General features: G+C 37.2%; 1 protein-coding gene across 6 annotated transcripts in view; it reads left to right on the top strand.

Moving 5' to 3' along the window:
- The window catches only part of ADAMTS6 (ADAM metallopeptidase with thrombospondin type 1 motif 6), a 158495-nt gene that overhangs the window by 85579 nt on the left and 50444 nt on the right, over nucleotides 1-22472 (top strand). For all 6 annotated transcript variants that reach the window (XM_080574665.1, XM_080574666.1, XM_080574667.1 and 3 more), the window contains 3 exons: nucleotides 7563-7670; nucleotides 14409-14554; nucleotides 16800-16863. In XM_080574665.1, the coding sequence (XP_080430791.1) occupies nucleotides 7563-7670; nucleotides 14409-14554; nucleotides 16800-16863 (318 nt within the window). The remainder of the gene's footprint in view (nucleotides 1-7562; nucleotides 7671-14408; nucleotides 14555-16799; nucleotides 16864-22472) is intronic.

Below are 22472 nucleotides of genomic sequence, written 5' to 3'. Positions count from 1 at the left end.
TTCATGGTCTTACGTTTGTAGTTAAATTCTCCAGTTAGTGTCCTAACTAAAGTAACTTAAAATTCAGGTACCAGTTTTTAGTCACATTTTGTTGCTGCATTATGAAGGACAGATAAGTTCAAGCTATGAACTTATTGCTTATAAACAGGAAGAATGAAGATACATTCTCAAAATTAAGAGTCCTCCTTTTGGCTTCAAGTGATCCCCTTGATTTATTTTTAACGAGTTACGGAGAGTGTTCATAAAGCTAATGACCATTAGTAGAAAGTTGCTTGGAAAGTATCTACCACAGAAATATAGGACATACAGTTGCTATACCTTCACTGCTTTGTAGTTTCATATATGCCAATTCAGAGACAGAATAGTGTAACTGTATTAGTAATGAGCAAAACAAAACAGCTAACTTGCCTCTCTGGTCAGCTGACTTTCAAATGCAGGAAAGTAAACAAATTTCTATACAGAGCAGTTCTGCAGTATTTCTTCTAGCCTAAATTGCAGTTGGCCCTTGTAAATTTTAATGTTAGTGAATTAAACTGTCACTGTTTTCATGAAACACTGATATGATTTACTCCACTTAAATAAAAAGAGGTATTTAGCTTGACTTAGAGCTCCTGTAGGTAGGTGAAAACAGATTTGGAAGCTCTATTTTTCCAAAAAGCAAAGGCAGAGAAGCCACTGGTGTATCTTTACACAAGACTACCAGGTCCCTTCTCTTTCCTCACTCATTACTGCTAAGACAAGTATTGTGCATTCAATTCAATTTGTACATAATACTAACTCACTGAAAAGTGCTTTTTTTTCCCCCTTGGCTTCATACTTCATACCATGGCAAAGTCACTTCATACAATGTGCTTGTTAGCAATGTGTAAGTAGTTCAGTCATATTGATTTACATCACAAATTCCTGTTTTGTGTGGCCTACATGAGTGGATGGTGAGATGGGTTGGTAATTGGCTGGACAACAGAGCTCAGAGGGTTGTGCTTAGTGGTGTGGAGTCTAGTTGGAGGCGTGTAGCTAGCGGTGTCCCCCAGGTGTCAGTACTGGGTCTGGTCTTGTTCAGTTTATTCATCAACAACCTTGATGATGGAATGGAGTGCACCCTCAGGAAATTTGCTGATGACGCGAAGCTCGGAAGGTTGGCTGATACCCCAGAGGGCTGTGCTGCCATTCAGAGGGACCTCGACAGGCTGGAGGGTAGGACCAAGAGGAACCTCATGAAGTTCAACAAGGGCAAGTGCAGGGTTCTGCACCTTGGGAGGAATAACCCCAAGCACCAGTACAGGCTCAGGCTGGGGGCTGACCTGCTGGAGAGCAGCTCTGCAGAGAGGGACCTGGGAGTCTTGGAGGACAGCAGGCTGACCATGAGCCAGCGATGTGCCCTTGTGGCCAAGAAGGCCAAAGGGATCCTGGGCTGCATTTGGAAGAGTGTTGCCAGCAGGTCAAGGGAGGTGATCCTCCCCCTCTACTCAGCCCTGGTGAGGCCCCACCTGGAGTACTGTGTCCAGTTCTGGGCTTCCCAGCACAAGAGGGACATGGAGCTACTGGAGTGAGTCCAGAGGAGGGCTACTAATATGGTGAGGGGACTGGAGCACCTGTCATATGAGGACAGGCTGAGAGAGTTGGGCCTGTTTAGTCTGGAAAAGAGAAGACTGAGGGGAGACTTCATGAATGTGTATAAATATCTGAGTGGAGGGTGTTGAGAGGATGGAGCCAGTCTCTTTTCAGTTGTGCCCAGTGACAGGACGAGAGGCAATGGGCACAAACTGAAGCACAGGAAGTTCTGGCTGAGTATGAGAGGGCACTTCTGTGCTGTGAGGGTGACAGAGCACTGGCACAGGTTGCCCAGAGAGGTTGTGGAGTCTCCTTCTCTGGAGATATTCAAAACCTGCCTGGATGCCATCCTGCGCAATGTGCTTTAGGTGATCCTGCTTGATAGTGGGGTTGGACTAGATGATCTTCAGAGGTTCCTTCCAACCTTGGCCATTCTGTGATTCTGTTTAAATATGTGTAGGTGAAGAGAGGAATTGACAGTCCTGTTGTAATACTCATGTATTTTTATCAACTTTTCCATTATTCTTTATTTTAGAAGGTCTTGTCAGCCAAGCGCAAAACCTTGCATCGGTGTTGTACAGGCCTTTTGCATTTAGCATGATCAAACTTCTGAGCTTTTCTTGTGTAAGGACTTAGAGGATTGTGCTGTAATTAATAACGTGAAATACTTTCAGCTTTATTCTTAAAGTGAATTTTGTTCCCTCTTTTTTTTTTTTTTTAACATTATGATGTGTGTAGCCAATGGAAATCCCAGAAGTTTTCCTCTTTATGAATCCTAAGGTGGTTTTACATCTTTTTTGTTTCTTTAAAAAGTTACCAGAGTACTGCCACCATGATACAGTCCCTCTTTCTTCTTTCCTTTGACTGTCTTGCCTCCACACCCTCTCTCTTATTCTCCCCCTCTTCTTCCCTTTTTTCTATTTCTCTCTCTCACAAGAGACACAGACGTAGCACAGACATGCATGGATCTTATGAAAGCTGCTTAAAAAGGACAAGCGGAAGCCAGTGATCAAAGCAGGAGTAATGCTTCAGCGGATAGCAGAAGCAATAATGAGATTCCAGATTCTATAATGTGGTTTAGATAAAGATGGAATAGTTTTCATGGGTTCGAAAGGGAAGATGCTACTTGGAGGTCACTGACCTTGTGAGGCTTCTGTAGTTTCCATAACGTTCACATAAGCACCCAATATTTAGGAAGTATGCTGGTTACATAATGCAAATGTATGACTTAAGTTACAGCTTTTATTTCACGTTATTTCAGCATGTTGTGATTCGTAACATGCTGCACCACTTAATGAGCATTTGGTAGGAGAGCACTAAAATGGTAACTTTTGGGTGCTTATCTGAACTAAACTTGTCTTTGAACCTTCCAAAATTCACCCCTAATTATAATCAGCCTTCTAGTTTTAAGTGTGTTGCCATCAGAATTTCAGCAGTGAGGCTGGAGATACTCTAGGCTGATGCTTTTCAGATCTGAATTGTAAATTACAATTCAAGCAAATTATTTTTATGCTCTATTTTAGCAAATGCTCATCAAGAGGTGCAGCATAGTATAGATGAAACATGCTGACATAACATAAAATCCTGATTAGCATTTTTAAACTTTATGAAAAAAAATGAAACCCCAGATTATTGTAGTTGAATATGCATTGTGAATTTGAAACCCCCAAATTATCGTAGTTTAATATGCATTGTGAATGTATTTCCCATCTTTTTTTTTTTTAAACATTATGGGCCAAACTGCTAACTTCTGTTGGAGGCTTTCATTAGTGTTGAACATTAAGAACAGAGCAGCACAGCAAGTTGACCTTCACTCATCCTATTGAGTTTTCATTGTGCTGTATTGTTACTATTTATGATTATTATGATATAGGTTGCTTAGATTTTACATAATTTGAAATGCCTATATATAACTCTGCATGACACAACAGAAAGAGGCTCCATCATTGATAACACTTAGGCAAAACGAAGATAATTTGATTTGCTGTTTTTTTTCTCTAGATGGGTTCAGCTTTGTTTAATTTACTGCAAATACAAGCATCCGAATTCCAAACTGAAGTCATGGAGCCCTAAGATACACCGTTACAGGTTGTCATCTATCTTGTCTTGATCTTGTGAAAGGCCTCAGCTTCAGTTTATGTTTCCTGGACTTCTAAAACACTTTCCCTTGTTTCCTTTATAAATTAATAGTTATTAAATCCACACACTTGAAGACTGACTTTGAGATCATTGATTAATTTTCAGATTATGCTTCTTTTTCTTAGCTTCAGTAAATTGTTCATACAAATTTAATGTTGACAAAAGGTATGTTAACCTTATCCTACGTCCACCAACAAAGAAAACACTACCCTATTAGTGGGTCACCTTATGTTGTTGTGTGTGTGTGTGTGCATGTGTGCATGTTAGTGTGTGAGGAAAAGCAGTAGACTTCCTACTAGTGATTTTGAGCCTGACTTTTCCAGGGCAATTTCTCATATGTTTTTCAGCCTGGTTTATTAAAAACAGCTGCTTAGAGATGTTACAAATAGGACAGTGGTAATAAGGAAATAATTCAAATGAATAATTATGAAACTGAGGCAGTACCAGGTATGGGGTTGATATGGAGAACAGAAAGCCTTGTGCACCTTAATAAGAATCTCTCTCTTAACTTTCTGAAATCACCTGAAAATAAAGAAGACATAGGCATAGTAATACATGGTATAATTTCACTTCCATTTAATAGAATAATAGCACAGATGAATTTTGCCATTTTATTTTACCTATCTTGTTTTCAAATGACAATGTTATTTTACGTATGCAGGGCGATAGAAGATATATTTCAAATTCTACTATTTCTTTTAAACAAAATACACTAGGGGAAATTAAATCACTTTTTAAATAAATGTGTTATTTCTCCTAAAAGAAATTATAAAACTTCTTTTAGAAGAAATTACAAAAACACATTCTTTAATTTATTGTTTTATTATAGAATATTTCTACTAATTGTTACATTGTGTTATATTAGTTTACAAGTTGTCTGTATTTTGCTTAGTTTTCCATAAGTTTTCTGTTGATCTTGGGATATTGTAAGTCTGTCCTTGGACAGAACTCTTTCCTGATTTGAGTAGAGGTTTTAGCTTAAGTACTAATAGTGTTATACAGCCTGCAGTCATTTAGCATTACTTTCATTTTGTCGTCAGAGGTTTACTGAGAAAAATTGGTACTAAAATTAAGGTCTGAATAAAGACAAACACGCTATGTCAGTAATAATATATAGTTTTGATACAGTTTTTTTCATCTTATCTCCCAAAGCAATTTTGGAAGAAGGAAAATATTTTTTCTCATTTGTCATGGAGCAGGGAGATGAGCTAACTTGCTTGAAATCATTCTGTAAATGATGTATAACTAAAATAGCTGTATCCATTAGTTCACACAGTTCAGCTGATTATTTACTTGGAATTACAATGTCTGGGAGAAATTGTTAAATGCTGTCCTTTGTGAGTATGTTAGCCTGGCAATGAATGAGATAAATGTTTTAATTATTTCATCACCTTCTGTGTTAACATATATATGGTGTATTTGTATAGGGATATCAAAAGTGAAATTCTGCAAGTAAAATCTGAAGCGCAAACCAGAATTCTGGATTCAAATCACTCTGAAATGTAGATGTTTTCAAAATCCAGAGTGTTACAGAGATTTTACTTTTTCTTCTGTATTAGATTAGTTGAAATCTTTATTTCCTAATGCACTTGAATTTTTGGTTTTCCAAACATTAGTCCAGTCTTTGCAAAATTAACACAGATATTAATTTAAACATTTGAATTTGATCTGATGCAAAATAAATGTAGGATCTTAACTAGGGTCATCACTGTGACGCTTTTAATTACAGTCTGACAATATAAGTCATACATGAAACAGACAAGCAAGTAAATTAGACACAAAAGTAAGTAAGGCAGTTGTATGACAGGAGCACCTCATAATGTGTCTGAAAGGAACTTATTTTAGGTTTTCACTTTGAAATCCATACTGGATTGAAATTGAGATTCTTGATTGAAGATGCGGTTTTGATGTAGTGTTGAATTTAAAAAATAACTTTGTAGTAATAAAATTTATAAGAGATTTTTCAAAAGTCTTCGTGATATCTTCTGTGCTTTTCCTGTTCTATTTGATCTTTTAAACCATATTTACTTGTGAATGCGTATCTTAATCTGAAAATCTTACAATCTGAGTGGCAAAAGTAAGTGTTTTATTCAGAGATTTAAGTAAGTAAATATTTATACTGTTTTCATTTCTTCAATGAAAAATAAATTCTAATTTGGAAAGTAAGGTAGTTCTTACTTTAGTAGTAAGTATCCATTTACCTGTGGCAATATTTCTCCTAAAAAAGACTCATGAATGTCAGTTCTCTTGAGTTTTCATAGACCCACCCAACAAACAGGAGTTGTTACATGATTTAATATAACGAAATAGCTTAGGCCAAATTGTCAAATGTTCAGTGGAAGCTCCACAAATCAACAGTACTTATTCCTCATCATTTCAGACCATGCTAAGATGTTATGTTTTTTATAGATTTTTAAAAAGATGGCTTGATTCTACCAATCATGAAACTAAATGCAGAGTATATATCTGTCCTGAATGGCACCAGCTGTTTTTAAACTTGGTAAATAATTTTGTATTATTCCGTAAAAACTTGTACTGTTGAACTTACTGGAGCTACTAGGTAACAATAATATATAAATCCATTTCTATATTCAGTAGAGTTTAGAAAGAAGCATTTCTATTCATCATAAGTTTCATGCAAGAAGCGGAATCTTAGGGAATAACATAACAGTTGCTCTAGTTGAGGTGCATAGAAAAGATAGCCTAGATGCCAGATACTCATTCATTTCCTCAGATAAACAATTAATTTGCAAGGGAGTGGGGGGGTGGCTAATAACTTTAATTTGCTCATACTGTCTTTTCCTTTTTCCTCTTTGTTCCAAGATTCAGTCATAGAATCTATACAAGAATTATTTTTGGGTATGATTTCAAGCAGACATTTAATAAAATGCATTGGTAATGCCTATCATAAGGTTACTTAAAGATTTGAGTATTTATCTTTCAAATTTTCAGAAGTACTTTAAAATAGAAAGTATTTAATAGAAAGCAGGTTGTGAAGTCTTACACAGATGTCAAAGTAATACAACAAAGATCATCATGCAGGACAGTTACCATAAACACAAATAATTTCTAATTCCATTCTACATACAGTCCAAGCCAAGGACAACTGAAGTGGATCACACCTCTCATTATGAATTTCAACCATAGATATTTTTAATAGTGAATCTCTAATGTCAACAGAATTTGGCTTAATTTAAATTAGTAAATGCACAAAAACAAATGAGAAAACACTGTAGGAAAATAAATTATTTGAAAACCTCTTTAATGCTGACAATGGAGGGAATTACAATAGGCTAAATCATTTATAAAATGCCACAAATCTAAAACGTTTAAAGGAAATATTTTGATATATACATACACATGCACTGTTTTAGCATGTGTTACAGAATAGGATTGCAAATAGTCTAAGCTCAGAAACCTTTTGGTTTAACCTGAAGGAAACAAATCTTGCTGGTTCATATTTCAAAGTTAACAGTATCCTTTTACCATGAATTTTTGAGGCAGATAATGTTAACTATGGAGATACTACAGCACATCCTTTACAACAGATTACTTTTACAACAATACTACAATACTAAAATATATCAAATACTAATCAGAAAACCAGCTATGACACGACAATGCTTGCATAGAAGGTGTAGAAAAACACATTTTTGTAGTCTACAATTTGATCCTTCCTGAATTTTTGTGGCAGAATATTCTTAAGTAGAATATGCTGGCTTTGAAGTTGCTCCAGAATGTTTTGAAAACATCTAGACTCCAGCCCAGCTCTTATAGTATGTTCAAAACAAATTTCTTTATATACGTGTATGAGGATTGGAAGCAATTTTAGGCTGTTACTCTGATCAACTTGCTTCTGCCTTCTTTCCTAGGAAGTGTGTAGAGAGCTCTGGTGCCTCAGCAAAAGTAACCGCTGTGTTACCAACAGTATTCCAGCAGCTGAAGGTACTCTTTGCCAAACAGGGAGCATTGAGAAGGGGGTGAGTACAAATAATGTATTGTTTGAAGAAGTAATTTATTGTTTGGAAGGAAGAAAGAACTAGAGAATTAAAGTCTTTATGAGCAGGAATAAGAGTTCAAATAAAGAGAGATTAATTCAGAATACAGTAGTATCCTAATGCAAGTGCCCTATAGAATTTTTTTAACAATTATTTTATATATATAAATTTAATAAAATATTTATGCTTGCTATAAAATTTCAAATCCTGGATTGAAAAAAGCCTATTACATACACTATACTTATTTTCTGAGTGATTTCTGTAAAAAACTCTTGTTAGTTTAATCATTACTAAATTTTATAGCACTCTTCCAAAAATGGTTGTTACAACTCTGGGTCTGTTGCAGACTCTGAAAATGTATGTCATAGCTCTAAAGCCTGATTTCTGTTAATTTGTAAGAAGATAAAAAAATCTGTATTCTTTCAGACACTAGGTGAATCATACAAGCGTATAGGAAAAAAGGAAAAAATAAAGGGGGGGGGGAAGCCTTACTAAAAGGGTTTTCTAAATGCTCTTATTTCCCAGTGACCAATCTATTCTGACTTTGACTATTATAGAATCATAGAACCACAGAATGGTTTGGGTTGGAAGGGACCTTAAAGATCACCCAGTTCCAAACCCCAGCCATGGGCAGGGACGCCTCCCACCAGACTAGGTTGCCCAAAGCCCCATCCAGCCTGGCCTTGAAACACCCACAGGGATGGGGCATCCACAGCTTCTCTGGGCAAGCTGTTCAAGGGCCTCACCACCATCTGAGTAAAGAATTTCTTCCTCACATCTAACCTAACTCTCCCCTCTTGTAGTTTAAAGCCATTCCCCCTTGTCCTACCACTGCACTCCTGGAAGGCCTCTTTAAGGTCTCCTGGAGCCTTCTCCAGGCTGAGCAACCCCAACTCCCTCAACCCGTCTTTACAGGAGAGGTGCTCCAGCCCTTTGATTGTCCTTAATATTGTTATACTTGCATAGCTGTGTAGTTTTAAAGAACTTTGGTATGCAGTCTGATAAACTCTCTTGTGTAACTGAAAAGTATGAAAACTCCGTGTTGCAATGGATAAGCCTAGTGCTACTGTATTTGTCCGAACATGTGAATTTTTATTTTTCATCAATAGTTTCAGACAAGGTTCTGAAAATAAGTTTTAGATTAAAAATAGTAAGGGAGTGTTTCTCAATTGTAAAGGCAGATCTTAGAGAAGATCAAAAATATTTTAATCATTAATTTATAGGATATGCGCTAGAAAACAAGTAATTTCATATTCCTATTTCCACAATAATATGATACATTTTATGCAGGTTTTTAGAAAATGATGAGAACTTAAACAGTTTCCATTATCTCTTTTATCTCTTTGAGCGTTGCTGTCGTTAAGATTTACTGCTCCAAACTGGATTTTTTTGTAACAATGACCACTGTCATCTATTCTCTGTTCTGATTTTTGCCATGCTAGCTGGGCCAAAAGATTACACTGCATTTTGAATTGCAATCTGATTTTTAAATAGAATGAAAGCTATTGGGCAGCTGTCACAGTTTATTAATCCTTGCTGATGGCTTCATTCAGGGCCCATGACCTAGTACCATTCTGATGGCTTTTCCATGCTGAGTTTGGAAATATTGGTAAACCATGTTAAATAAATTCATTGAAGGGGTCATTAAAAAAAATATAGTGCTTACAGTTAGCCAATGAAAATAGAGACACCTTCACATTTTAACAAAAATATTACCTTTTATTAGAGTAATAGAAAATGCTAGGAGCTTTATTCTTAGATCAACAGTCTAAGTTTATTTTGGAACCACCACTCCTTGTCAGTGACAAGGAGCAATTTACTTCAATTTGTATTTTTCAAACCATTTAAACTACAGTGAACAAGTCAAGATGCTTTAAGACACTGTTGTCGTGTGCTTTTGCCAGAGTCTTTAATCAATTTACTCTCTGCAAAAAATCTCCAGTCATCAGTATCTTCTTCCCCTGTTAAATTTTAGAGAGAAATCTGAGAATTAGTATTTTACAGAGCTAAACTGTTCATGCCTTTAAACAGCAGAGAATTGCAACTACAAGTTTCCAACTTCAAAGGTTCCTGTAAATTAATAATTTGTGATAGGAAAAAAACAGAAAACACAGTTCTTTCCAAATATGTAGTTCACTTCACCACATGCTAAGGAGAAAATAATAGTTTACAATTCTGTAACACTTTATTATTATTATTATTGTTATTATTACATTTATATAGCAGTCATGCTTAAAGGCCACAACCAAATTAGGGTCTATTTTGCTGGGCTCTGTCCAAATATGTAATAAATGACATTCCCTGCTCTAAAAGCCTAACAAGATCACAGAGTACTCTATCATATTTGGAGGGTCAATTTCTGCTTTTAGTTACACTGATGTAAATTCTGTGTAACTATTAACTGAAAGCTAATTTTGATGCATTGTGCATTAATATCTTATTGGCGGAGTTAGGAGGGATTTCTACAATTAAAATTGCCCAACACTGTATTATAAGACCTTCTTTTAGTTGCTTATATAAACCTGCCAAACTTTAACTCTTTGGCTTGAAATTTTCCACAGCAGAAATTTTCCGCAGTAGATGTCTGCCTAAGCCTGAAGGTTTTTAGAGTGTTTTCCATAAAAGTTATTCAGCTGTTTCCTCATACAGGGAAAAATAATAGTGTGCATTTTTTTTTGCTGCTGACAGAACTTGTACATCTGTTCTATTTGAAGTTTTAACACGTTCATGCTTTGGTGAAGGGGTTTGTGTATTGGTTGGGTTCCAAAAGGTATGCTTTTTCCAAATCTTATAGTAAGCATTTTAAGTATAGATGAAGCTTAAAACTGATAGATTTAAAAGGACTCTAATGAGGAAATACTGCATATGAAACAAAAAGACAACACTGATAGCATAATTTATTTTTGTCTTTGAATTTAAAGTAATAAAAAAGTAACCTCTTCTAACATCATTGTATAAACCTATACCAAGCAAGTAAATGAGGGACAAATGTACAAAAAGTGAAAACTGTGTGCTGAAAGAACAATTTAAATACCTGGATTATGTGGTAATCTAAATTCACGTTAGTATTGGGCATCAAGTTTCCTTGCAAAATAATTGCAGAAATACTCATTGAAAATCCATCCTTATAGTTAAGATAGCAAGCTTAAATTTAATTAACCTTTTTTTTTTCTCTGAAAAAATAAATAATTTTTCTTCACTATCACAAACAATACTTCCTCTGTTAGTTTTCGAAAGGTATAGTGTTGTAAATACTAACAGTTCTCTCAAATGTGCCACAGTGACATATCTTCTTTTATTGTTAATGATCTTTATGAGAAGAATCCCATGTTATTTAAAGTTTCGTGCATCTTTAATATGTATCCAAGTGCATCACCACTGTCCTTCTGAGCCAAGTAATTGAAAGTTACTTCTTCACTGTGAGAGGAGAATTAACATTTCAGTTCTAAATCATAATAGAGGATTGTACATCTAAAATAGCTGTCATCTCCTCTTTTTTCTTCATATCCTGTTTACTCAGTAGACCATAACCTCATTGTAGCAGAGCAGATGAGCAGATATTTCTGTAGTCCCATTAGAAATAATGAGATTTGGCCATTTTGAATTAATTGGACAGAGTTTCTATGCATCACTTGCCTCTGGTAAAGATAAATATGGACTAGAAAATTAAAAAGATACACCAAAGTGGACAGTAAGTGTTCATATTTAGCTTCAGTAGAGGAGGAAAAACAGCATTGAAGGAGTTTTTATAGGGGAAAATGGGAATATGGAAGAAAGAAATGTCTGGTTGGCAGAGGACATTACAGAGTACAGGGATTTTATACAAGTTTGGAAGAATAAAGCAGGTGAAATGCACCTGCATATTATGTACAGTCATAACACCACAGAGGTTTGGTTGCATGTTCTGTTCATACATAGATGGTATTAGTTTGTGTTTAATTGTGTTTTTCATTTACGAATCTTGATTTTGATATGTAATATTTCTACAACGTATTTATTAATCTAATTTATTAGCATACATTTTTACTCTCAGAAGCATTTTAATTTTTAGCAGTTGACTTTAGCGTTACATAATTACTCATGTACTGCTGTGGCCTCTGTCATAGAATGCAACCAGGTGATCATTGTCTTTAATAAATGAAATAATTATCACTTAGTTTATCACTATAATGAGAAAACCAGAAAATTCTAATTCTTCATACATAATTCACATAAATTCACTTTATTCTCCATCATAATTGTACCATTAGAGGTATTGGAAATACTGCCATATGGATACAGCTATACTAGCTGAAAGTAGATGTTTGATATTATCAGAAACCTCTGAGTTGTAAATTTAGAACTGTAGGAAGGATTAACTATCTTTTGCTCAGAAGAGCTCCATGAAACCTTGCGTTCTTTTTTTTTTTTTTTTTTTTTTTCCTAAGAAACGTGGTGGGTTGACCCCCGCTGACAGCTAAGTCCCCACCCAGTTTCTTTCTTAGTGCCCCACAGCAAGATGGAGGACAGAATCAGAAAGGCAAAGGCAAAACCGAGAAAAATTCATCTGTCTAGATGGAGGCATTTTAATAAGTACAGGGAAAAAAAATAAAAACGGGAAAAAACGAACAACCACAAGTGATGCAAAGGCAGTCAATCACTCACCACCTCCTACCAGCAGACCAATGCCCAGCCAGTCTCTATGCAACAACTTGCTTGGAAAGACTCCCCTCCACAGTGTGTTTGCTGAGCATGATGCCAGTTTTATTGTTGAGCAAGATGTTCTGGGGCATGGGTTATCCTTTTGCCAGTTCAGGTCAGCTTTGCTGGCTCTGTCCCCTTCTAGCCTCTTGCCCATCCCCAGACTGCTCATTGGAGGGGCAAAGTGAGAAACAGAGAAAGCCTTGAGGCTGTGCAGGCACAGTTCAGCTAAGAGTGGTGTGTTATCAGTTCTGTTTGGTCACAGATCTAAAACACAGCACCACTTGGGCTGAGATGAAGAAAACTGCCCCAACCAGACCTGGTAGAAAAGGCAATGCATTTTGAGCTCGAGGTTTAAGATAACCCACCTTATACACTTGTAGGCGTATGAGTGCTGGTTTTTTGTTTCTCCAACTAATAGAGGATGAGTTTTATAAACAGAAATGTGCTGGATAATAACAGCAGTGTTTTAAAATAAGTTCAGGTACTGCACATACAGAGAAAAAAGAGGTCATGGGGAATAAAAATGTGCTAAGATAAGAAACAAGGATGATAGAAAAATGATGCTAGAGACTTCACTTGTTAAGGTTAAATGGTAGCATATTTTTTTATGCAAAACTACTTTGTATCTAGGTGTATTTGCTGATGATAAGCTACATATATTTTTTTAATGTTCATTCTCTGTAGCTACAATCACAGAATCTTTGACGTGCTTGACAATCAAAGTACCTTTGTATTCAACATGAAATTTCTAGTTAGGAACTAATATGAAATTTTAATCGAGTATCACTGTGCATAATCCTTGTTTATATCAAACTTCTATTATTTTTTTTTCTGAATAGTGACTGAAGGTTAAATTATCTTGTCAGTTGCTTTCATAAAAATTGAGAGAAATTCAGATCATTGTCAATGGCTGCATTTGCTCTTTTGTGTTTGTCCCAGCATTGCTGGGACTGACACTTTAGGGTGAGGCTTAGGACTCAGAAAAAAACTTTTTTTTCTTTTTTTTCTGAACTAGTTAATATGAACTCCTCACCCAGTCTTACTATAGTGCTTATGGGCTGTCTCACCATGTTTTCTGTGTATGTCTCAGTGAATTTTGTCGAATTCATAGGCTGATTTTGGATACAGCAAAATCGGTATCTGGTTGGTATCTGTTTGTTTGCTTGTTTTTCTTGAAAGGGGGGGGTTAGTATTGTGTCTGTTATGGGACCTGAAGGCAGTTAAGCGACAGATACTCACCTTTTGGAACTGAAATGTGCAAATTTAGGACACAGTAAACCTGAGGCCATGCTTTATTCTGTTGCCCAACACAGTGATGGCAGGAATAATTTACATAACTGTTCTAGACTTTCAGTGATACACCAGCATGTGGATCAAACTGTAAGCTCTTAGGTTATTTCCCAAATTGTTTAAAAAAAGTTGCTGATATAGGAAATGATGAATTTAATTTTAAAATACCAATTTGTTTAAATTGTCTGACATTTTTTATGTCCAATGTAAGTAGCAATATTGAAAAGGTTCAGGGTTTGCAAAGAAAAACCGTCTTAAAAATACGATGGGGGGAATTTTTCATTTTGCATAATGAAAATTTGCTACTACGTGAATCCTAAGTGGAAGGCATTTTGTTTAGAAGTGGATCATAGTGTTTGAAAAGAATGTAACTTGTGGTTCCTTTAATGTGAAACATTAGGGAGGATGTATGAGGAAAAAAGAAAGTCTTCATTTTCAGTTTGCTTAAACTTCTGGTGTGTGTTAGAGACTTATAATTCAGGGCTTAGTGAAGTCAATTAACAAATCACACACACCTTCACCGATGTCTAAACATGGCTAAAAAAAGTAAAATATTAGTGTTGTTATCTGTATGGAGAATGCTAATGCTTATAATTGGTCATTGCCTGACACTTATGTTTTTCTGCCCTGATAACTGTCAGCCTGTAAGCTTATTATTATTATTATTACTATTATTATTATTATTATTATTGTTGTTGTTGTTGTTGTTGTTGTTTGTTTGTTTTGTTTGTGTGTGAAATCTTTCAGTGGTGTTATCAGGGAGAGTGTGTACCTTTTGGCACTTGGCCCCAGAGCATAGATGGAGGTTGGGGTCCATGGTCAATATGGGGAGAATGCAGCAGGACCTGTGGTGGCGGAGTCTCCTCATCTATAAGGCACTGTGACAGTCCAGCGTAAGTAGCTAAAGTAAGCTGGAGCCAACAAAAAGACACAGTTGGAATTTATTCAAAACTGGTTTCATATGTTTTCTTTAAAAATGTTTTGCTAGTTTGCCAGAATTTGTCTTCAAAATTGCACACAGAAACAGTTAACAGGAGAAGCTCACTAGACATACTCTTAACAGTTTTTAATTTATCTATTATATATATACTGTAAAAAATGCTGGATTTATATTTATTAGTAACTAGTACAGTTTTATTTCTGAAACTTCTTTTTATGCAAAATATATTTGAATTATGATTTAGATTTCTTTATCATTTATTCGTATCTGTCATTCTAGTCTAGGATATAACCACTGCCAGTCATTTATTAAAAAAGCAACACTATTTTCAAGATTTTGCGTTCAACAATTTACATATAAACACACATGTAATCAGTAATATTACTGAGCATACATTTATATTCTGTCACATTTAACACTTAATTGTGACTTCCCACTGATTCTTAAAACAATTGAGTTACTTCTCTCCCTGCCACCACTCCCTATTGGTCCATCTACTCTCTCTCAAGAGGGGCCAGCTCCTCCACTACAGCTTGGTCTATTCTATGTGTCTGGTAGCCTCTGTCTGCTTCCCAATGTCCTGAGCAGTGTTCCAGAGAAGATCTGTCAGGTAAGTGCTCTTCCCTCTGTCTAGTGCTTCTCAGAGGAGGAATGCTTACTTATTTCCATTGCTGTTCTCAGCTGAATGAACCACTGTTTCTTTCTGTTGCTGCTTGCTTTGTTTGGGTTACCTCATCACAGCTATAGCTCTCTGTCAGAGGGTAGTTTTATGACTCCATATTTTGCTCTTGTCACGACTCATAAGCTCTGCTTCCATCACCATTACTAGTTCTTAAGAACACTTTTTCTAGAAAACATCAAGCTTCTTTCATGAAAATCCATTCTGTGACTTCTGTCATTCCTTTTTCATCTTCTCCTCTCTGTACACTGAAGTTTCCTGTTGCTTGTATTCAAGTTTTGCAAGCCAAGCTGTATTTCAGCTTTCCGCTGTTGTTTGCAAGACAGACACCATGATGTGACATTACTGCTGTTTAAGGTAGTCTGTTCACTTTTTGTCTTTAGCAATTACAATCAATCAATTCGGGGAAATGCCACTACTAATTGAATAGATTCAAAAGTAAAAATTATGTGTACTAATGTAGATTACATGTCAGGCTATGTTACTGAAAAAAAATAAATTAAGCACATTATTTTTTTCACAGCACTGTGTAAAAACATTAGCGAAATGTTTGCTCGAAGCACAATAAATTTAGTGAGATTTTTTTTTACTACTCCTGTCTCCGTGTATATCAGTTGGTATGTTGAAGGATAATTATATCTTATATGTTTAACAGTGTAGCAAGAATGTGATTTTTTTTTCCATGTTTGCATTAGGAAAAAATTCCCTTTGTTTCATTAATTAAGATGAGTATTTCTAGGATAGGGCTGCGTGGATAAATGCCTGTACCACGAAAAACATTATTGATTTACTTTTTTGCTAACTGTAAATTCTTCTTTTTCTTTATCGTAAAACAGCCAGTGTTTTTCCTTTTTGCTTTCTTGTTACGAGCCAAAGATCTGATGTTTGATTAATCTTCCACTTACGTCAATATTAATTCATTATTTTACCTCAGTGGGAGGTAGCTAATGTTCCTGAACAATCTGGGAATTTAAGTGCCAGTGTCTTAATTACACTAATAGAAACCTGCTTGCTCTGGAGTTTCTTTAGATTTAGTACTACTTAATTCAAATCATAATCAGATTCCTGAAGAAGCAGTTTTTGTTGCTGACTCCAGTATTTAGCAGGCAGTTTCATCATTTTGTTATGTTTTAAAGTGTAATATGAGCAGATTAAAAAAACGTATCGTCTAGGTTGTTTACACATCTTTCATTCTGGTTTTACAAAGCAATCAAATAATTAAAAGCAATACCTTTTTAATATGTTCAAAATACATTTACACTGTATTGCTTGAAATCTTGTGCAAACAAGATGAATATTATGTATGAAGACTTTAAAATACCCAGTGCTGTTTTCTATCTGCTGGAGTTCAAGTCAATACCACAATTCATATTAAAGAAAATACTGTAAAATCTCACCTTAAAACTTCCATGTGCTTTTGTTTTTATGTTATGTAACAATATTTATCTTAGTAACGTATATCTCATGAACTTATGTTTATACTGAAACATACACTAACTCATAAAAAATATTTTTCCAGGCCTTCAGGTGGAGGTAAATACTGTCTTGGAGAAAGGAAGCGGTATCGCTCCTGCAATACTGATGTAAGTGAACTTAGTTCCACTGTAGAAACAACTTGTCTGTTTTCATTTTATCAGCAATAGATTAAATAGCATTTTTAGCTATTTAAACAATAAATTATGCTAAATAATGCAATTTAAAAAATAGCTTTTTTTTTCCTGGCACAAAAAAGCTGTAAATAATGCATTTTATGGGTGTGTAGTGTGTTGGGCACCTTTATACAGCAGGCACCCTACATGTTCTGCTAAATTTTCAACCTAACTTTCAGGTTGGAAATTAGGAGAAATTTCTTCTCAGCAAGAGCAGTCAGGCATTGGAATGGGTTGCCCAGAGGGGTGGTGGCATCACCGTCTCTGGGGGTGTTTAAGTAAAGGTTGGACGTGATGCTTAGGGGCATGGTTTAGTGGGTGACATTGGTGGTAGGTGAATGGTTGGACCATATGATCTTGGCGGTCTTTTCCAACCTTAATGATTCTATGATTCCATGAAATATATCCTGGAAGCACAACACAGCCCAGAGAAAGCAGTCTAAGAAGGTTTCTGAAGAGCGTGGAAGATAGCTTCCTGACGCAGCTGGTTAGAGAGCCTACCAGGGGAGGTGCCCTGCTAGACCTTCTGTTCACAAACAGTGATGGAATGGTGGGAGATGTGGTGGTTGGGAGCTGTCTTGGGCAGAGTGACCACGAAATGGTAGAATTCTCTGTTCTTGGCGAAGCCAGGAAGGGGACCAGTAAAACCTCTGTCTTGGACTTCCGGAGGACTTTGAGCTGCTCAGGACACTGGTTGGCAGAGTCCCTTGGGAGGTGGTTCTGAAGGACAGAGGAGTCCAGGATCTGGGCACTCTTCAAGAAGGAAATCTTAATGGCTCAGGAGGGGTCTGTTCCCATGTGCCCAAAGATGAGCCGGCACAGAAGAAGACCGGCCTGGCTGAACAGAGAATTGTGGTTCGAGCTTAGGAGAAAAAAGAGGGTTTATGATCTTTGGAAAAGAGGGTGGGCCACTCACGAGGACTATAAGGCTGTTGCGAGGCTGTGCAGGGACAAAATTAGAAGAGCCAAAGCTCATCTGGAGCTAAATCTGGCTACTGCTGTTAAAGATAACAAAAAATGTTTTTACAAATACATCAACACCAAAAGGAGTACTAAGGAGAATCTCCATCCTTTACTGGATGCGGGGGGAAACTTAGTTACAAGGGATGAGGAAAAAGCTGAGGTGCTTAATGCCTTCTTTGCCTCAGTCTTTAGCGGCAAAACCAGTTGTTCTCTGGTACCCTGTACCCTGAGCTGGTGGAAGGGGATGGGGAGCAGGATGTGGCCCTCACTATACACGCGGAAATGGTTGGCGACCTGCTACAGCACTTGGATGTACGCAAGTCGATGGGGCCCGATGGGATCCACCCGAGGGTGCTGAGAGAACTGGCGGAGGAGCTGGCCAAGCCGCTTTCCATCATTTATCAGCAGCCCTGGCTATCAGGGGAGGTCCCAGCTGACTGGCGGCTAGCAAATACGACACCCATCTACAAGAAGGGTCGGAGGGTAGACCCGGGAAACTATAGGCCTGTTAGTTTGACCTCAGTGCCAGGGAAGCTCATGGAGCAGATTATCTTGAGTGTCATCACACAGCACTTGCAGGGCAAGCAGGCGATCAGGCCCAGTCAGCATGGGTTTATGAAAGGCAGGTCCTGCTTGACGAACCTGATCTCCTTCTATGACCAAGTGACACGCTTAGTGGAAGAGGGAAAGGCTGTGGATGTGGTCTACCTTGACATCAGTAAGGCTTTTGACACCGTTTCCCACAATATTCTCCTCAAGAAACTGGCTGCTTGTGGCTTGGACTGGTGTATGCTTCATTGGGTTGGAAACTGGCTGGATAGCCGGGCCCAGAGAGTTGTGGTGAATGAAGTCAAATCCAGTTGGAGGCCGGTTACTAGTGAAGTCCCCCAGGGCTCAGTACTGGGGCCGGTCCTCTTCAATATCTTTATCGATGATCTGGATGAGGGGATTGAGTGCACCCTCAGTAAGTTTGCACACAACACCAAGTTAGGTGCGTGTGTCGCTCTGCTCAAGGGTAGGAAGGCTCTGCAGGATGACCTGGATAGGCTGGACCGATGGGCTGAGGCCAACTGTATGAAGTACAACAATGCCAAGTGCCGGGTCCTGCACCTGGGGCGCAACAACCCCAAGCAGCGCTACAGGCTGGGAGATGAGTGGTTGGAAAGCTGCCTGGCAGAGAAGGACCTGGGAGTACTGGTTGATAGTTGGCTGAATATGAGGCAGCAGTGTGCTCAGGTGGCCAAGAAGGCCAACAGCATCCTGGCTTGTATAAGAAGCAGTGTGGCCAGCAGGTCTAGGGAAGTGATTGTCCCCTTGAACTCTGCTCTGGTGAGGCCGCACCTCGAGTACTGTGTTCAGTTTTGGGCCCCTCGCTACAAGAAGGACGTCGAGGTGCTCGAGAGAGTCCAGAGAAGGGCAATGAAGCTGGTGAGGGGTCTGGAGAACAAGTCTTACGAGGAGCGGCTGAAGAAGCTGGGATTGTTCAGTCTGGAGAAGAGGAGGCTCAGGGGCGACCTTATCGCTCTCTACAGGTACCTTAAAGGAGGCTGTAGCGAGGTACGGGTTGGTCTGTTCTTCCACGTGCCTGGTGACAGGACGAGGGGGAATGGGCTAAAGTTGCGGCAGGAGAGGTTTAGGTTGGATATTAGGAAGAACTTCTTTACTGAAAGGGTTGTTAGGCATTGGAATAGGCTGCCCAGGGAAGTGGTTGAGTCACCATCCCTGGAGGTTTTTAAGAGACGTTTAGATGTAGAGCTTAGTGATATGGTTTAGTGGAGGACTTGTTAGTGTTAGGTCAGTTAGTGTTAGGTTATACCATTTCCATGGTATACCTAAGAGTTTCCGGAAGCTGGGTGTTGAAAAATTTCTTGAACTCCACATTTTATCTTTACCTTTTTTAACCTCCACCATTCCTCCACTTCTAAACCCGCATCCCCTTTTTATACCTTCATAAGTTCCAGTGGTAATATGTTACGCAGTCCTCTTTGACATTTTGTGAAAATGTGTTTCTTCTGGTGTGCTTTAAGTGCATTGCTTTGCCATGAGGTATGCACTGGTTCATGTGTTACCAGCATGATCATGCATGCAGTTTCATTTTAGAGCTGAGTCCATCAAGTAATGATGCGCCACTGTGGGCGTGGAGCACTGTATAAATGTTTAAAATCAAATCACGAGCAAAAGTTATAAATCCAAGGAAGTTAAAAAATGAACCAGAAAGAAGTAAATAACAATAAACCAGTGAAGTAGTAAGTTTCCAAGTTAGTAGTAATACAAACAAAAGCAGGCTTCCATTTTTTTTAGCTCCAAATGCATCTTAATTTTCTTAAAACAAGAAAGTTTGTAACAGTGGAAGAGTCTGTCTACATTAATGGTGTTATTTCACCTGTTCATCTTTTGATATACATCAGGAAAAAAAATACAATAGTTCTTGTTCTAGTTCCTTGAAAGTACCTTGTTTTTATGATCGCTATTAATTATCATGTGCTATTTCTGCAAAGTTCTCTGTGAGGGTTATTCTCATTGTTCAACAGCATTAAAAATTTCCAGATTCAAAATCAGTTCCCTACTTCAAATCACAGCCGCTCTGTTCATGCAGCCAAGACGTGTCGTTAGGCCTTTTTGCCACAGTGTTGTAAGAGAAACTGCTGAGCTACTTGTCTGTTATGAGCTGTAGAACTTCAATCACACTGCCTTCCATATTACAGAGCACCATTCTGAAAACCTGACCATCTTACTTTCTCAGTAGATTTATTTTTGTGTTTGTTTTCTTTGTGAATTTTTCATTTGAATGAATCCAGCTTGCCAGATGATACTCTGTAATCAATTGACCATCATCTTATTTTTCGTTCAACTAGTCCTCGTGTAATTGGGAAACATTCTAAGTGATAATTTTATTTATGGTTCCAATGCAAAAATGAAAATGATGAGTAATATTTAACATGTTTCTCATATTTACAGTTGATAGAAACTTCACCTGTGAATTGAATTCACTAAGTGATGATTCCTTATTGAAGTCTGTCACTTGGAAGTTGACAGTCAATATTTAGTAAATTTGTTGGATGCTCTGCTGAAATAGTTTATTTATTTATTTATTTATTTTTAGTCAGGGTGTAGTGCACTACCAGTTAAGTGGTTTATACAGATCTAATCATATTTCAGTATTCTTTTATTTTCACCAGGAAGTTGTATAATGTAGATAAAAAGTGTTCTTGTGTTCTCAGTTATCTTTCTTCTATCAGTTAAGTCACTACCAACTTCTCTGTTTATTTTGAATTGATATCAGGCAAACTGTGTTCTATTTGCCCTTTTCAAATACTCCTCTTTTTATCTATCACTGTTTCAGTTTGTATGCATAGTCTAAGTTTTGTTTAAAAATTCACATTGACAAACTGGAGACCTTCTCCCTTACCTCTTTCAGAACTCTTGAGGGCTAGTTCTCCAGGTATTCTTATTTAAAGTATTTATCTCCAGGAGGCATTTGTTAGCATTTGCTACAGTAACTACTACACAAGAAAAAATAGATAATACATTATTCTGCTACCTCACAAATAAGCAACAATTTTTAAATTTTTTTTTTTTTTTTTTTTAATAAATAAATAAATAAATCATACCTAGTGATATTGTTGAAATGCTGCTAGGATTTCTTTTATTCTTGTCATTTTTTATTTCATATTGTCAGATACTTTTCAGACAGTTTTCTTCCAAATCTGCTTTGCCTTCCTTATCTCCATATGCTTCTTGCTTATTACTGAGGAAGCTCAAAAGGTCACAGAAGGAACATCTGGAAAATACCTGAGAAGACCAGTTAGGCTGTTCCCTGGTTCAAAGACAAAATCAAAACCAACTGTAATTAGTCCATTCTCAACTGATGGTTAAGTAGTTGTCAGACCTGTTTTGAACTATCACTAGTCAGGGAGATATCACTAGGATCTTTACTTTCAGAACCATTTTTCTAAAATGTACCATGTTTTCCTCATCCTTTAAGGCTCTTACTCTGTCCAAAGTGCAATTTAGAAGATAGCTGGTCATACTGCCTCTGTGGCAGCCTTTCCTGTGTTTGAAGACCACTGTCATCTCCTCTAAGTCTTCTTTACACCAAACAGTGTCTCTGTTAATCATCTTTGTCATCCCAGTAGTGCACATCTTCCTGAAGTGTGGTACCCAAACCTATGCACAGGTTTCTAGTTCCAGTCAAAACTAGGTACAACCTAGAACTAAGTATGTCATCTTAGTGATGAGATTCTGTTTATAAATTATAGTATTGTGTTCATGCCTGAAAACTGACATTTATTCTGCATGTATTGATCCATAGCACCCAAATAAATCCCTTTCTAAGGTGTTGCAGTTTAGGAGGTCATTCCTCAGATTGTGCTTGTACAGTTGATTGGTCCTACCCAAGTATAGCAATTTGCATCCATTGCCTTATTTCAAACCACTGCTTCAAGTTACCTAAACCTTCTAAAATTATAGTCCTTTATTCCAAACTGTTTATTCCCTTCTTGTAGTCAGATTTCAATCATTTATACAAGGATTTGGAAAGGAAGCTTTGAAAAACAAATCTTGAACAATAACAGAATTGG

The sequence above is a fragment of the Anser brachyrhynchus genome (genome assembly GCF_964034855.1).
Source record: "Anser brachyrhynchus genome assembly, chromosome: Z".
NCBI classification, from domain to species: domain Eukaryota; kingdom Metazoa; phylum Chordata; class Aves; order Anseriformes; family Anatidae; genus Anser; species Anser brachyrhynchus.
This window is presented reverse-complemented; position numbering and strand designations above follow the sequence as displayed.